The sequence below is a fragment of the Electrophorus electricus genome, chromosome 13 (genome assembly GCF_041902795.1).
Source record: "Electrophorus electricus isolate QZ-2024a chromosome 13, ASM4190279v1, whole genome shotgun sequence".
NCBI classification, from domain to species: domain Eukaryota; kingdom Metazoa; phylum Chordata; class Actinopteri; order Gymnotiformes; family Gymnotidae; genus Electrophorus; species Electrophorus electricus.
In genome coordinates this window covers 15,161,722-15,177,511 of record NC_137509.1, presented here as the reverse complement: position 1 = coordinate 15,177,511, position 15,790 = coordinate 15,161,722, and the positions used below count along the sequence as shown (strand labels likewise).

The following is a 15,790-nucleotide window of genomic DNA, read 5'->3' as shown; positions in this document are numbered from 1 at the left end:
CTTTTGGTAGTGTGGGTTTTGTTTGTTATGTTGGCAAATAACCACTCCTGAAGCTATTCAGTGTTTGTATATAGATGTGTGTCTTTGTTCACCATTTAAATACACAAAATTTCACCTCGTCTACTGGTTTAGTCCAGTGATAAATCATTCCACCTACCATCCTGCTACCAGTCTTTTCAAAGTGCTGTTGTGACCTCACCATCTAGACACGGTCGTAACATAGCCCTTACCGACAGGTCTGCTGTCATTGTTTCTAATATTTATAAGATGAGAGAGGAGTATACAGGAAATGTGTAGTTCTCGCATTAAGCTCTCGTCTATGAAAGTGCTGACTTCACCAGAATTTGTGAGAGCTAGAGGAGTGAAGGATCTCTAATTCAAAACATTAATTGGGACAGAAACCTTATGATCTGAAACAACATCAAGGCAAGGTGAGGCAAGTTTATTTGTATAGCACGTTTCAAACATGGTGACAATTCTAGTGCTTCACATAGACTTCTGGATATAATTAGGTATCTCCAGGAGTGTGACATAGACAGCACAGAGGAAGCAAGAGGTGGGGTAGCAAACAAGTGCTCTTTATTCTCCATAAGAGAATAACTAAGAGAAGCACTGATAAAATAAACAAAAAAACAATCCTTTTTCACAAAGACAGCACAGCAATTTGTAGAGACTCTCTGATCTGTAGTCCAGTGCAATCTTCTTGGATCTGTGGGTTTAAATAGGTGGAGAACAAAATAGGTAACAGGTGAAGACATTTAATAAGCAGGTGATTGAGAGCAGTGTGAGTGAGTGGTGTAATCCCTAGTAGCAGTGGGCGTGTCCCTCCTGCTGGATGGCTGGCCAACCATGACAATGAGATATGAGATATATCAACTTGGGAATGTTTTCACCAAATATAAAATATTAAATTTTGTTGATTTAAATAGAAAACTAAATGTAAAGGAATAAAACAGAATATTACATAAAGAGATTTAATTAAATTTAATTAAAAAAATTATACTTAATAAATGACAGTGCATAAAATCAAATGTAACCTATGATGTGTTGAGTTAAAAGATGAAAATAAAGGCAGAATAATGAGGAATGAAATAGTAACCCCACTAGCTCTTGCAAGTGGGACGTTGGTCTTCTATTGTCATACTTTAGAATATTGTTGAAACAAATCACCATGCAAATGAACTCCTCAAGGGGCGACACTTTATCCCAACACACCAGCTCAGTTTGTACATGCTCGTATAACTCATTTTGAAACATATTTGCTAACCATACAGCCAGTGGCCTGCCTAGCCTGTGGCTATGGAGCTGTAGCCCTGGAGATTTTTTATTAGTCCTGCAACTTTTCTAATACCAAATTCACATTACCAGGTGAACTTTGAATAAAATCATGGTAAAATATAACCACAAATTCACTCACCAGGACTAAAAATGGAAAAATGTAGCATACACTGCCCTGCCAAACCAAATTTCAAACTAACAAGCTCCACCTCCTTTTTTCTTTTTTGTCTTTGAATCTCAGACTTCTTGTGACTGATGCAATGATGACACACAAAACAATGACAAGGGTAATGTTAATGTTAACGTTTACATTGTAGACACTATTGTAGAACATTCATTTTTCTTACCATGAATAGAAGATACTTGCCCCTACACCATTGACATTATATGTATAAAGTTAGTGTTACAGAGAACCTATTATTTATTCACTTTTCTGGTTAAGGTTATGATGTAGTGAGGTTAGAAGTGTTGCATTTATGATGATGTTCTTGAAAATAAATAGTAGAATCAATCTAGTGTAAAAATAAAGCTTTATTCTACATTATGCTAATAACTATTGGTTTTGGCTAACACTAGAGTCAGAGCCCTGACCTACCTAAACTGGAATAAAATTGAATTACCCATCTCTTCAAGCCTGCTTGATGGCATTACTTGATATAATAATTCATATTAAAATGGTGTGTGAAACTGTGGATGTAGGTTAGTAGTGAATAGAGAAAAGCAAGAAAAGAAAATTAAACCAAAACTAAACATAATGGTAGTTATTAAAACTAGCTTCACATAAATTTACTGGCAGAAAGGTACACAGGCCACATTTGTAGCTGATTCATATTATTCTCCATTTTTAAAAGATCCTATATGTTTTCTAGGTGGACATAAGACATTTTTTCAGTAAGCAGGATGGAGAACAGAGCAGTGTTGGTTTTTCTAAAGGTTTTTTCCTCATGTTCTAAGGAGTTTTTCCTTGCCACTGTCCCCCTTGGCTTGCTCATTGGGGCTTGAACTCAGACATTTATAAAGCTGCTTTGTGAAAAAAACTGTTGTAAAAAGTACTCTAGAAATAAATTTGACTTGACGTGACTCATTGATTGTTTTGCCAGACTACCCTTTCTGTCACTCCAAAAAGTAAGGTAAGATCAGATGTGTGTAATGTGGGTGATAATGTTAATTTATCTTATGATAAGAAGTAATAGTCTCAGCCTCAGATGGCCTGCTCACACTCTATAGTTGATCATCTTGCATGTTAGATAAAAGTACACTGAACCATATCAGATACGTGACCCTAATGTGGGTATTTTATGCATCATATCGTGCCTCTATTGCTTTGTGTAAATTGCATCAGAAAACAAATTACCTGTGAAAACAATAACAGGCAGAATAATTTGCTTAGTGTGTTTAGCAAAAAATTCACAGTACTGCATGTGTTTTCTAAATGTTGCAAAATTTGTCAGATATGCTTGTATGTTTCAATTGACATCATGGATTTTTAGCTTGCTATTTAGGTGTACTGGTTAAGTACTCACACATTAAATTAATCTCATATTAAATTTCCTCGTGCAATGTAGTAAAAATGTATAGATTCAATATAGTTGTTACAATATATCAAAGCACCTAAAAGTAAGATCAGAGTTCATTGAGGGTGTGGTTTCATGAATATCTGGTAAAGATTTCACAGAGCAACATTTCTTATTTGGGTGAGCCTCAGGTCTCTGTGCAGTCTAGGCACACTGCATACCACAATTTAGACTCCTTAAAATGATAGTTACTCCCTGATAGCAGTTTCTCACAATGGGTTATGTTTCTTTACCTATCTTTGAAGCTGTTATATAGTTTTTTACATGAACCATTCAAAGAACTTGACTCATATCATTAAGCTTTCTTAAAATGTAGAGATACCTGTCCATGCTGGTGATGATTTTGATGGATAATCATTTCACTTTAATCTGTATTTCAACATCTTGACTGTCTTTGACTCTGGATATCGCAAAGGTTTCTGTATAAATCTCACAGCTGTGTAGTTTGACACATCAAAGTCCTCAGCCTGAGGCAGAACAAGAGTCTTTACAAACTAATCACAGGACAAAATACACACAGAGATAAAAATATAATTCTGTATTTTGTACAAATACATTATTGTGGACAGATCCATGTATATTATTAAGAAAATGAACGCATGAATTGGCATGACAGATTACTCATTTACCTGATTTATGTGACTTTGATTGTAATTGGAAGCACCTTTATGAAAAAATAGGACTATTAGTAATATTCCTGGTAATAACCTACTAATACTTACCTTTAGTAAGTGTTTACATTTAGCAGATTGTTACAAAATAGCAGTAGTGAAAGAGAAAACTTACCTTTCTGTTGAATTTTAAATAGAATTCCAACCAAAACTACCATAATAATGTTAAATATACTGGATGTTGCCAGTGCAATAACAATCCAGAGATTATATTTTGAAATCATGAAAAATATTGTGGATCAATATCACACAATGTAGGGGCAAAGGTGCCCTCTAACTAAAACTATGCAATGTAGTCATTGTTTTGTTATTCTGGGATATCCACTATCCACTAGACTTTTGTTTTAGGCACGGTGAGCCTTGAAAACAATCATGTCAGGTAATCCATAACAAAGTGCTCTAATTATAAAGCATTTTAAATGTTGAACTAAGGTCTGCGTGTGATGTGGTGGTTGAACTCAATCCTGTAGGTCAACTTTACCTGTTGGGTCTTACAACATGATCCAAAACACATGAGTAAATCAACAATAGCATAGGTCAAACAGAATAACAGAAACATCTCTTATTTGGAATGGCCAAGTCAAAGTCCTGACATTAATCCCATTTTGTTGATGTGGTCTCTTCTGAAGCATTGAAATCCTAGGCAATTATCCCCAAACTATACATTTCTGAAATAATTTTGCATATATGAATGCAGGTTACAGTACCTCCTAACTGGGAACAGAACCGATCAGCAGATGCAGGACATGTTTGGTGGAGGTTACTTACAGTAACTGATAACCGTTTTAAATTTTGGATTAAACATACTTTTCAAATTAATGGCCTTACATGTTTAACAGTAGAATGACCAAGATGATCATTTTGACCAGTTTGAAATCGATAGGTTGCAGAACGCTTAAAGTTCACAAAAGGTCTAAATAGGAAAATAATGCTTTTGACCACTAAATGTATTTGTTTATTAAATCTGGTACATAGTAAAGTGAACTTACCTTTCATTTGATTTTTAAATAGAATTCCAAACAAAACCACCATTATGACATCAAGTATTAGAGTTAATTCTGCCAAGGCAATAACAATCCAGTGGTTATATTTTGAAATTATGAAAAATGTTTTGAATTAATACCACACAATGTATTTATAGGCAAATGTTGCCCCATACTAAAATTATACAATTCAATGAAGTTCCATTATTCCCAATGTGTCTGCAATATTATAAAAAGTCACAACTTCAGATGCACCTTCAACTGCAGTTCCATTCCCAAAGATTATCTTTCCATATGCAGCAACAGCACAGTAGTAAGTTCCAGTGAGGATGAGGTTCCTCTTGGGGAGCTGGTACACACAACTCTGTGTAGAATAGCCAGCCTCAGATCTCTTCTTACATTGATCACTGCTGTCTACATGTGTGTAAATGATTCCTCGATCAGATTCTCCTGAGCCATGTTTGAACCAGTAGACACTGTAGTTTCCTATACAGCTTGAAGTATCAGCTTGTACTGAACAATGCAGCATGGTAGATTCTCCCCTCTTGATAACCATTTTAATCAGAGCACTGTGGACATTCTTTTCAGCTTTAAAATGAATTAGGCAAAACAGAAAACAGCAATCAAAAAACTAAAAGTGGTGTAAAACATAAAATATAATATAAAATATAAATGTAAACAATGTTGGCCATGGTGTAATGTTGGAGTGAATTATGTATGCTGACACAGCACAACTCTATACCTTCAAACATCAAAAGGGCCCCAGATACAAACTCTATAATACTTGTGCTTATTTTTCCACACAAATATGTTCCTACATCATCTTCTTTAATTTCATTAATGCTGAAAGTGAAAGAATCCATACATTATTTGCCACAGTGAAAGTTTTTAGAATAACAAACTTTAATTTAGGTTTATACATACAATATTAACATGAAGAGCTCAAAGCATGTTTATTTTCACACCTGACTTAATTAAATATAATATACAAGAACAATTTATCAGGACTGCTACCATCTCTCAAACTGTACTGTAAATGGGAATTAAGTGTGTGTGCGTGCGTGTGTGTGTGTGTGTGTGTGTGTGTGTGTGTGTGTGTGTGTGTGTGTGTGTGTGTGTGTGTGTCTGCTTATCTGGTGTGATGATTGCCTCTAGAAGGCCTGCCAGCTGACTCTATCCAACCATGGGGCCCAGGGTCACCATTGAGCATGTCAATGCTTCTGGACCTATGCATTAAGTGGCAGTCATGTCACAATTTCCTCCTGGCTTATTTCTTGCTTAATGACCATAGACTATGATTTTGGGATTGCCCTAAAAGTAACTCACTACACACTTGAGTCTGGCTTCACTTCTCTACACGTTACAATTGGTGACCACAGGACCACTGCTGGCTAGATATTTTTGGGAAGCAGACCTTTCTCTACACCGCACTGACAGTCATGGTACTGGTATGAATGTGTAACCCTAATAATTTGGAGAAAGCAAGGAGGTGATTTTTTTCCCCACAGTTTCCCTGGCATAATTAAACTGTGCAATATAACAAGGTTACTTGAACAATGATCTCTGTTCTAGAATCGCTAAACACATTTTAAAACCCTTACAAACATTTGTTCTGCAGACACAGTTGGAGGCTCATTTTATTTTGCAGTTATAGGAAGAGTAGACAGAAGGCACTGTCTGAATATGTAGTCCAAACAGGTTACACAAAGACCTAATATAAATGACAATCTAAACCAAGCAAACATTAGAAAGGGATATTTAAACACAGGCAAATGAGGAGTAGGTAATAGACATTAACTCAAGGGGGACTAGAATTCCAGTCAGGTCTCCAGGTTTCAGTGGCTGGAGTGGCACATGCCAGTAGCCAACAGAATAGCACCCTCTTAGGTGGCTGCAATGGAACTTCAGAATTTTGCCCTCACATTCTTGGAGCCTGGGCAGTATGTCATCATGAAACTGAAACAAGAAAATAATGCTCACTGGGCCTAGTGGGGGTTTAGTCTTTTAGTAGTATATACTGTGGTCTGTGATGGATAGGAAAGGTATGCACAGCTCCATGGAGCCAGTGTCCACAATCTTCAAGAGCATTTTTCATAGCCAAGAATTCCCATTTTACATTTACTGTATTTAGTTAATGCTTTTATCCAAAGCGACTTACAATTATGACTGAATACAACTTGAGCAACTGAGCAATAAGGCCCTTGTTGAGGGGCCCAGTTTCTTTCAGATGTACTAAGTATCCTTGAATAGGCACACAGATGCAACTTGTCTGAGGTGCCCTGACAATGGGAAAACACAGTCCCTGCCCTGGTTTAGAAGGAATTCACATTGCCTACTAAAAGGAGTGTGGGGTCAAGGTGTTGGATATGGGAGTGAACATGAAGCATTCCTAGAGGTCCTGGAATGTCTGGTTGGCAGAATAAGAGAACAAAATCTCTGGTAGTTGAATAAATGGTTGGCCACTTTATCACAACTGTCTCCTGGATAAAGGGAGGATGGAAAATCTGTTGGACCTTGAGGACTGTGATTTGAATATCTCATCCTTCTTCACAATAAAGGAGAGTGGTGCAGCAGCATAGGAAGGAGATCCCTGAGATAGCACCCCCCTGACATTTGTCTATGGCTAAAATTTCAGGACATGGCCTTGCTAGTACTCAGGCAGAATTTGTACCAGGAATTTTGTTTTGGGACTTTTGGGGCTAGGGTGGGGACTTAAATTATGTGAAATACTCAGTGAGCTCCCCGCTGTCCCAGGGTTTTGTTGAGCTAGTCAGGGACATCAAAGAACAATAGTGCTATGCAGGAAATGGGTGCTTAGAAAAGAATGTGCTTGTGACGCTTGTGTCTCCACCATAAAAGCATAGATCATGAGAGTGAGGGGCATTCCTCCCCTGGACTGAGTTTGTTGTGGACCATTTCCATAGATACAGCTTTAGCAGCGGTGCAGTTCAAAGCAGCTTGTTCATGCAACAAAGATAGCGGGGCAGCCGATGTTCAGACGCAAAATATGTAGTCAGCGTGGAAGGCTAATTGAATGTACTGAGACAGAGACAGCTTATCTTGGCTGGCAAGTTTTAAATGTTGTTCTGTACCAAGACTGCAGCAAAAGGCTGATTTCAAACCAAGCTCACGCCATCCATTTTTAGTGGCTAAAAAATAAAAAGTAACTGCATAATTCACCACAGAATAGCACCGTTGATTAAAACTTAAAAGTTGCTCACCTGGTTGCTTGCGAGACATGGGGAGATCACAAATGTCATGGAACTGGCTCAGCTGGGCAGCAGTGATAAAGTCATGGTGATTTCATCTGCATCCTGAATTTAGCACTGGAGGTATTCAGTGAAATGCATGTGACACAGCTGCTAGATGCAAGTACTGCTAGGGAATGTTTTTAGGATTGCATATGAGCTGTTTTGTCAGCCATTGGGTAGGAGACTGGAGAAACCTGCTTAAAGGCAGTGGTTAGGGATAGGTTAGGATTACGGTTAGGGTTATGTGGCCACGATGTCATGCAACTGCTGAATGTGACTGCTCAGGAAAGCATCGTGGTTACCTAGGCTGTTTTCAGCTCTTAGACTCCCACTGAATGCCCCCTTCTATTGTTTTCCATAACAAAATTGCAAAGGTTTATCTGTGACTGATAGCTTGGCAGCGAGAGATTATTTTGTATTCACCAGACAGAAATAACAAAAGTACAATACACTCAGTCCATAGGGGCGATCCAATATCAAAAAACCCAATTACAACCCAAATAAAGCAGCAAAACCGATGAGATCGAACATGTAATAAAAAAGCAAAGGCTGGAGTAATAACAGCCTAGAAATACACAGATAAAACCAGTTCTCATGACAAAAACACTCAGAAATGCATTTTGCAGAGATTGGCAAGATCTCACAAAGGACACAGAGATGCAAAGGTGTATATGAACACCTGGAAACAAGGGACAGATGAAAGACACGAACACATGGGAGACTAGAATTCCATTGAGGATTCTCTCCATTGGCCATAGAGGAAGTGGGTGGAGCCGGTGTGACAATCAGAAACACTTATCATTTGAATTTGAATATAAAGTATGTAATTATTTAATGGATTATTTATGGATGTGTTGCAATTTTTTTCATAATTCAGATACTGTTTGAATCCATTAGAATGTACATTGTTAATGGCTAAACACATTCAGAGGGGTGACTTAAGACAGTATGTATATGTGATAGCATGTACAGCAGTTAGAAACAATAAATTGCTGCCATTATATGTACACATACATGTATAATATAATACAGCTACAACTACTTTGTAGCTGTATGGTAGACCATCCTTTATGACACTTTCGTACTGTTACTTCCTGTTACTGTAAGTTACTGTTTATTGTCCTGTTGTCTTGCTTAGAAGCAGTCTGTCTCTGCCCCTTTGCATAATATGCTTTTTTGATTTTAAGTTTAGTTATGAAGCTCCTTATTGTGTTTGGTCTTGCTGCTGTTAGAGTTCTATCAGTGATTCCAACATATATGTATTTTCTGTTCTAATCTGTAACATGTGGTGGCCCGAGTGCTGCAGGGCGAGGGGCAGGACGCACAGACTCTCTTGGACATGGATGAACATTTAATTGAAACATAAAGATGACGGCACTCACATGCGTTACAAACAATGCACGCAACACAGTTACCACTGAACAAACACAATTACATTTAACAACGGCAAAAAAAAATTTACCGTTCACACATTACGGCAACAATAACCGCCAACACTGCACACAATGACAAGAGTTTAAATACACAAAGACTAACACAATACAGGTGTGTGCAGGTGTGGCTACGAACATGACCCTACTACTGCACGTGGCTAGCCAAACCTTTGCGGGAGGTGAGCGTTCCGTGACATATTCTTTCAAAAAAACCTGTTAGTTTATCATGAAATTTTGATAATCAATGTAGCTTTGTGTGACATGTTTTGTGAAAAGAAAAAGAGTATAAAAGGTTGATAAGAGCCAACCCCAGTAAAATTTGTTTTGAGTGTTGCACCATTGATACAGGCAAAAGTCTCCTGAGCTCTGCTTATGGACAATCGCATGCCAAATGTTAATTAGTAATGCTTAATCAATTGAGTAAAAACTGTATTGCTTTACTGTATTGTATAAATGATTATTGCATCCTCTAAGCACTACATCTGGACTCCACCTCTGGGCACCATGTGAAGGTCTCTAGTTCTGGCTTCTTACTCTCTCCCTGTTATGGCTTGTGGTCCTTCTTTCTTTCTTTCTTTCTTTCTTTCTTTCTTTCTTTCTTTCTTTCTTTCTCTCTCTCTCTCTCTCTTTTAAAATCACAATGGATTACATGATCATTAGTGTTCACTTTCTGCAAAATTATTTTTTACTCATATGTATTGTGACACAAGGACATTTTATTAACATGAAGCTTTGTACTGTGTTAAAATGTATTTGTAATAAAATTAAGATGATTGTTTATAATGCATAGCAAGGTGTCGTTGAAGAGGTCTTAGTTGTAAATAAGTCAAAAGTTGAGATGAAAGTTGAGTGCTATAGGTATTAACAGGTTTAAACAGTTTCCCTTTCTGTCAAGGGTCTTTCTGGCTGTTAACGTTTAACTGTGATGTGGTCAGAATCCACAGTAGCCTATGTACTGCACCATATCTACACCATCTAGATTGTGGTTATTGTTTTCATGCAAACATAGAACAGAGTTCACAGGAAAGTGCATTTATCAGTAAACTATTCTGAGCATTCAGAAATCTATGTTGGGCTGAAAACAGGATTCATAACAGATGTGAATGAAAAAAATGTCAAAATGTATTTTAGGGCATTGGAAGTGGAAATAATCATGATTGTATGTGCAGATTATGAACAAGTGAGTATGAGTATGGGGTATTTCACAAAGCTTGTTTAGCAAACTTTAAACTTAACCTTGAACTCCAAGTTGACTTATTTCAGCATGTCATATACAGAGTTTTTGGTTTCTGCCCAACTGAAGATCTGTCAATACTTAATTGGTTGATCCTAACAAAAGTGCATTTCAGTTAACTATAAAAAAGTTGTCCTCAATGGCACACCAATAAGAGGATTCACCATGGCCTATAAAGATTTAAAAAAAAAAGAAAAGAGCATATGCAGACTATGAGCATACAATACCAGTCAAATGTTTGGACATTCCTGACACAATAAATGTTTTAATAGTAATAGAGGCATTTTAATCTAATGGATTACACTTACATTTGTTCCTAATATAAATATAATTTGGGAAAGGTGTTATATGAATTCATTTTCAAAACACACACTAACACACAATTTTAGATACACCCTCAGCAAATAGTTTTCTTTCAGAACTTTAGTTCTTCACCCTACAAGTTCTCTGTATATGTGAGAATGTTTTCAAGACTGATGGGAAAGCATCATAGGTGTCTGCTTCATGAAGCTCGTAAGAGAACACCAAGAGTGTGCAAAGCTATCATCAAAGTATATGATAGTTACTTTGAAGAATCTGAATCTAAGATATAAGAAAGTCATTCATTTATTGCAGCATAATCACATATGGTATTTTATTGGTCTGTTGTAGTCTGTGTTTTTTTTAATGTGGAAATAGTAAAAATAAACAAAGAATAGGTGTATCCAAACCTTTGACTGGTAGTGTATATTTCAACTCAAAAGCAATACAACAGCATTTTTAAAGGACTGTTCCTTTAGCATGGCACATGTTATAATTACATTTTAAAAACATTTTGTAACAGCCTAATAATTCAATATTTAACAGAAGGATAGGCCAAAAATATTTAATATATTGGTTGTAATATTTGTCTCAATTTTACACATGCTGATTTTTCTTTACATGATTTACTTGATTTATATGTGATCCAAGTGGAATCAAACGCATGGCCTCCAATACAAATGAAATATGAAAACATTATTCAAAGTAGTATGAGTAATATTAACTATTTAATGTCCTTAATTGTAACCTAATTTACCATGGTGTATATTTGATTCTGGCTCTATAGCTAATTAGACCCCCAAAACAGGAAAGGGGCTGCCACAACCTTTCACACAGGCAGTGAACAGTAGCCTGCCTATAACCAAAGCCCTTTAGAGCCACAAATCCCCTGTGCCTATGTTCAAGGTAAGTTCACAGCACTTAACAGCGAATAAACTATGGAATGGTCCCTCTACTAAGTGTCTGAACATAGATTGATCGATGTTGTGGCAGTGACGGAGCCTCCTGCAGTTGTACTGATCTAAATGCCTCCAGAGGTACATATTTAACACAAAGGATGGCATTTCATTTGAATTTGCATGATAACATGTTTGTGACTATCCTCTAACAGAATGTGACTGGCCAAAATGTTATCTTACTCAAGAGTAATTAAAAGGAAATTCTACAATCGTGTGTAATTTGTATTTAAAAGAAATAAAGAAAGTATGAAACTGAAATAAAATTGTCTTAAAAATAAATACTTATTAAAGGGCAGATGCTTGAAAGAACAGGGGTATTACAGTTAATCACAGAAATGGTGATTTCAAATCGTGCCTCTGACAATTTTACCATTTCTGCGGTCAGCTACAAGGAAGTGATGTTCCTCTTCAGCATCTATTCAGCATCTTTCCTATGATGGTGGCATTGTTGAGCAAAACCACACATTATTATAATTTCAAATGCCTTCTCTGAGGTGACCCTGAGCCCACACAAGACCAGGAACCTGACCTTGAAGATCCCTATGGTCATCTTGACCCTTGCTCTAGTCCTCCAATGGGAAAGGTTTTAGCATGACTGTGGTCCAGGTTCAGGGACAAGGTAAAATGGTACAGGGTACAGGGTGTCATAACATAGGGCAATTAGGGATACCCTTTGTCTGTAAGCAGGAGACCATCTTATCATCCTGCAATCACATAGATTTGCAGTGAACACTGACTCCGAATCAAGACCAGGTGTCATGCGTTGGGCAAGAAGCTTGAGGATGGACAGAGAATATACACAGTAAGTGTCTTTGTGTAATGAGTGAGTCTCAAAGATTGAGTGGAATCCATTTGCAACATTTAAAAATAGGGGCAAAACAAATGGATATTTCAAGAAGACATACACAGGGTCAAAACCAGGCAAGGCACAGATCAAAAACCAGCAGAGGTACAAAAAAGGGCTAGGCAGAGGGCAGAGATCAAAACACAGAGAACGCAAGAGAATATGCAACAGGAATGTAATGTATACTTGTGGAGGCAATAGTTCACAATGAGCATTTGGTTTAGTGTTTAGTAAGTTTAAATAGACTGACCGATGGCATTAACTAAAAACAGGTGAGATAGTAACCATGGAGACCATACTAGTATGCCAGAGAGGTGGACCTCTGGTGGCCAGGGGGGGGGATTGCTGACTGTGTGTGTGTGTGTGTGTGTGTGTGTGTGTGTGTGTGTGTGTGTGTGTGTGTATGTGTGTGTGTGAGAGAGAGAGGAAAAAAGGGAAGTGGTGTAGGATGCAAAGATAAATGTATCAACATGTTATTGACAGATAAAGCACATAAAGAACATGTTGAAATTGATTTTCTAACAGGTGGAAATGAGGAGAGGAGCATTTTCCCCCCAAGAACAGCAAGTACATAATGCTTCACATACTATTTAACAGAAATATGTTTAGTCTATGAGTTTGTTTTTCACATTTTTCATGTGATAGAAGTTCATCCTATCACGGGGTATGAAACATTTACAAAACAAACATGAAAAGTTATTCTTGAACAAAGTTACAGTCAAATAAAAATGAAAAACATATTCTTGAATAAGTTTGTGGTGTTGACATCCTCAGGATATTAGGTATTAAAACTGAATGATTAACAGAGACAGTATTTTCCTCTAAGGCACTATAAAAGCTACACAAATTTATTGACATAGGAGGATAATATTATTTTGTGACATAAATGGTGCTCCTTCAGTTCATTAGTCCAAGCTTTTTTCCTGACCCAGGTAAGATTGGTGGAACAGCTCCTATCAGCATGGGGTCATATTTGTGAGCTCCATCGAGTGACCCCTTTAATATTACTATCATGAATCCATTGGGGCTGAGAATCTGTTAATACAGTAGTTCTGGTTACTGCAATGACAATTACAGGTGGCCCATAGCTATTCTCTTCTAGTTTCCTAGGAAGCAGACATTTAATTACAACTCTGTCACCAGGTTTGAACCTTTGAACTACAGCACCAGTGCATGAAAGTGTCATACACATAAATACAGTGAAAACCTAGTTTCTATCTTGTAATCCATCTTGTGGGAAGTGGTAGCTCAGTGGTTGCTGTTTCAAGTCCCAACACTGTTGGGCCCTTGAGCAAAGCCCTTAGCCCTCAATTGCTCAGGTCATAATTGTACGATGCTTTGGATAAATGTCATGTAAATTGGATCATAGTTAGAAAACCTTTTTTTTTACAAACTCAAGGAATACAACTTCAAAAATTGTTCTGCCTTGCCTTCTGTCTTCAGAACATAAACATTACCCATGTGATGTAGATTGTGGACAACTCAAGAAATTGAACTGTAGATGATGCTAATTGAATATCAACAACATCAAAAAAAGATAAAGTCTGTCAACTTTAAAAGGGCACATCAGAAAGGGCCCTATGCAATACTAGTAATACAAGTATAGTAGTAGGGCGCCTCCCATCTGTTTGAGTTGCTATTATTTGTATGAAGAAGGAAAATGTAGCTCTGAAGCAAAGAGCTGTAGAGCTGAAGCAAAGAGCTGTAAAATCAGTGCATTTTTGCATTTCGTCTGACACTTAGGATGGCTTCTATCCATTTTGAGAATTGATCAATGATTACAATATATTGATTACAACACATGCTGGAATATATGCTCTCTACTGCACAGTGGCCCTGAGAGTCTTTGCACATGCTTGATGCAGCAATGGGACTCAGTCAGTCAGTGAGTGAAACTGCCTTTTCTAGGTTGGGCAGATAAACTGTCCATCAAAAAGACTCTACAAGTATAGTAGTAGGGTGCCTCCAATCTGTTTGAGTTGCTCTTATTTGTATCATGAAAGAAAATGTAGCTCTGAAGCAAAGAACTGTAGAGCTGAAGCAAAGAGCTGTAAAATCAGTGTAGTATGAGACAATGCAGGATTTGCATGAAGCTTGTCTGTTGTATTTTTCCCATATATAGTCAATATAGTAAATATTTTAGAACCTTTTGTAATGAAAAGAGAAGAGTTCTCACTGACACTGCATGAAGACATGGGATAACTAATTGCTAACATCTGTAGGGCTCAAGAGAGCTGGCTAGGAGGCACCTGAGGGCTCCTTGCCCCTTGGAATACATGGTCCCAGAGTATGGCACAGACCACCCTTTACTGGGGATGATAGTTTGCCAGGTTGATGCATGGGATGTATGCAATGCAAAGTGATACTAGCAGGTGTGTTCCATGGATCTTTGGACCCCATGCAAATTTATTTAATCAGAAACATCTGAGACACTTGGGTTTCTGGTTTGGCAGGTAGTGCCATATGAGTGCCCCTCACATTGAGATCCAGCAACAAATTAATTCCCAGCCAGGCCAGTCACAGGTATTATCCTGTTATCATGTTGATTATTATCATGTTGCTTGGCAACAGTCCAGTCCCAACCCAGTTGCAGAACTATCTGTTTTGGCAGAGCCATATTAATTTTTAAACAAATAAGGTGTGAATTCATGCTACTACACTGAATGTCATTTTTAACTTGAACTAAATCCCAGCTGTGCAGATATTCAGTATAACAGTGCCCCCTCTCATAATATTGCTTAAATGTTGTCATCAAGCCCATTATCACATCATTCCAACACAGTGGCACCTTATGTGCAACTTGGTTCTCTACCCAGTAGGTATTCAAGTATGATGTTCTGTATGCAAAGGAAATTTCCAAAATAATATTTATTTATATATTGAAAATTTCAAAGTCATGGATTTATATAATAGTGGTATTTAAAGTACATTTAATAATGTATATGTAATGTCTGTGCAGACAGATATGATTGGGCATGTGCAAACATGAAAGAGATTTATTTAAAAAAGAGACAGGAACAATATCAATAAACACCAATGTCACTTTGAAATTGTGTAACTATACGAAAATGCGATACACTGTTGAAGGCTTTACTACTAATTTCATAAGGTTTGGAAACTGATTTTGTGTTAAGATTACTGTGCTTTGCACACTGCAAGATGAGTATTACATTTGTAGTTGACCACAGCTCTATTTCACAACTACCATCTTTTCATCCTTTTAGGATGAAGTAAATATACAGTTTTGTAAAAAAAAAAAATCA

At 37.2% G+C, this 15,790-nt stretch overlaps 1 protein-coding gene and 1 long non-coding RNA gene across 3 annotated transcripts in view; both read right to left on the bottom strand.

The window, feature by feature from the left end:
- Positions 1-572: 572 nt before the first annotated feature.
- On the bottom strand, positions 573-3,748 carry LOC145643408 (uncharacterized). 2 transcript variants are annotated; one of them, XR_014115773.1, is made up of 4 exons: positions 3,639-3,748; positions 3,482-3,516; positions 3,175-3,319; positions 573-709 (listed from the first exon to the last, which is right to left on the bottom strand). It is a non-coding gene; the product is annotated as an uncharacterized LOC145643408 (long non-coding RNA). The 2 variants fall into 2 exon arrangements; XR_014115772.1 differs by having other exon boundaries at positions 3,482-3,741.
- Positions 3,749-4,696: 948 nt separating this feature from the next.
- LOC145643550 (uncharacterized) overlaps positions 4,697-15,790 on the bottom strand; it is a 64,562-nt gene continuing 53,468 nt past the window's right edge. Inside the window, exon 4 of the mRNA XM_081695083.1 lies at positions 4,697-4,888. Coding sequence (XP_081551209.1) covers positions 4,697-4,888 — 192 coding nt within the window. The remainder of the gene's footprint in view (positions 4,889-15,790) is intronic.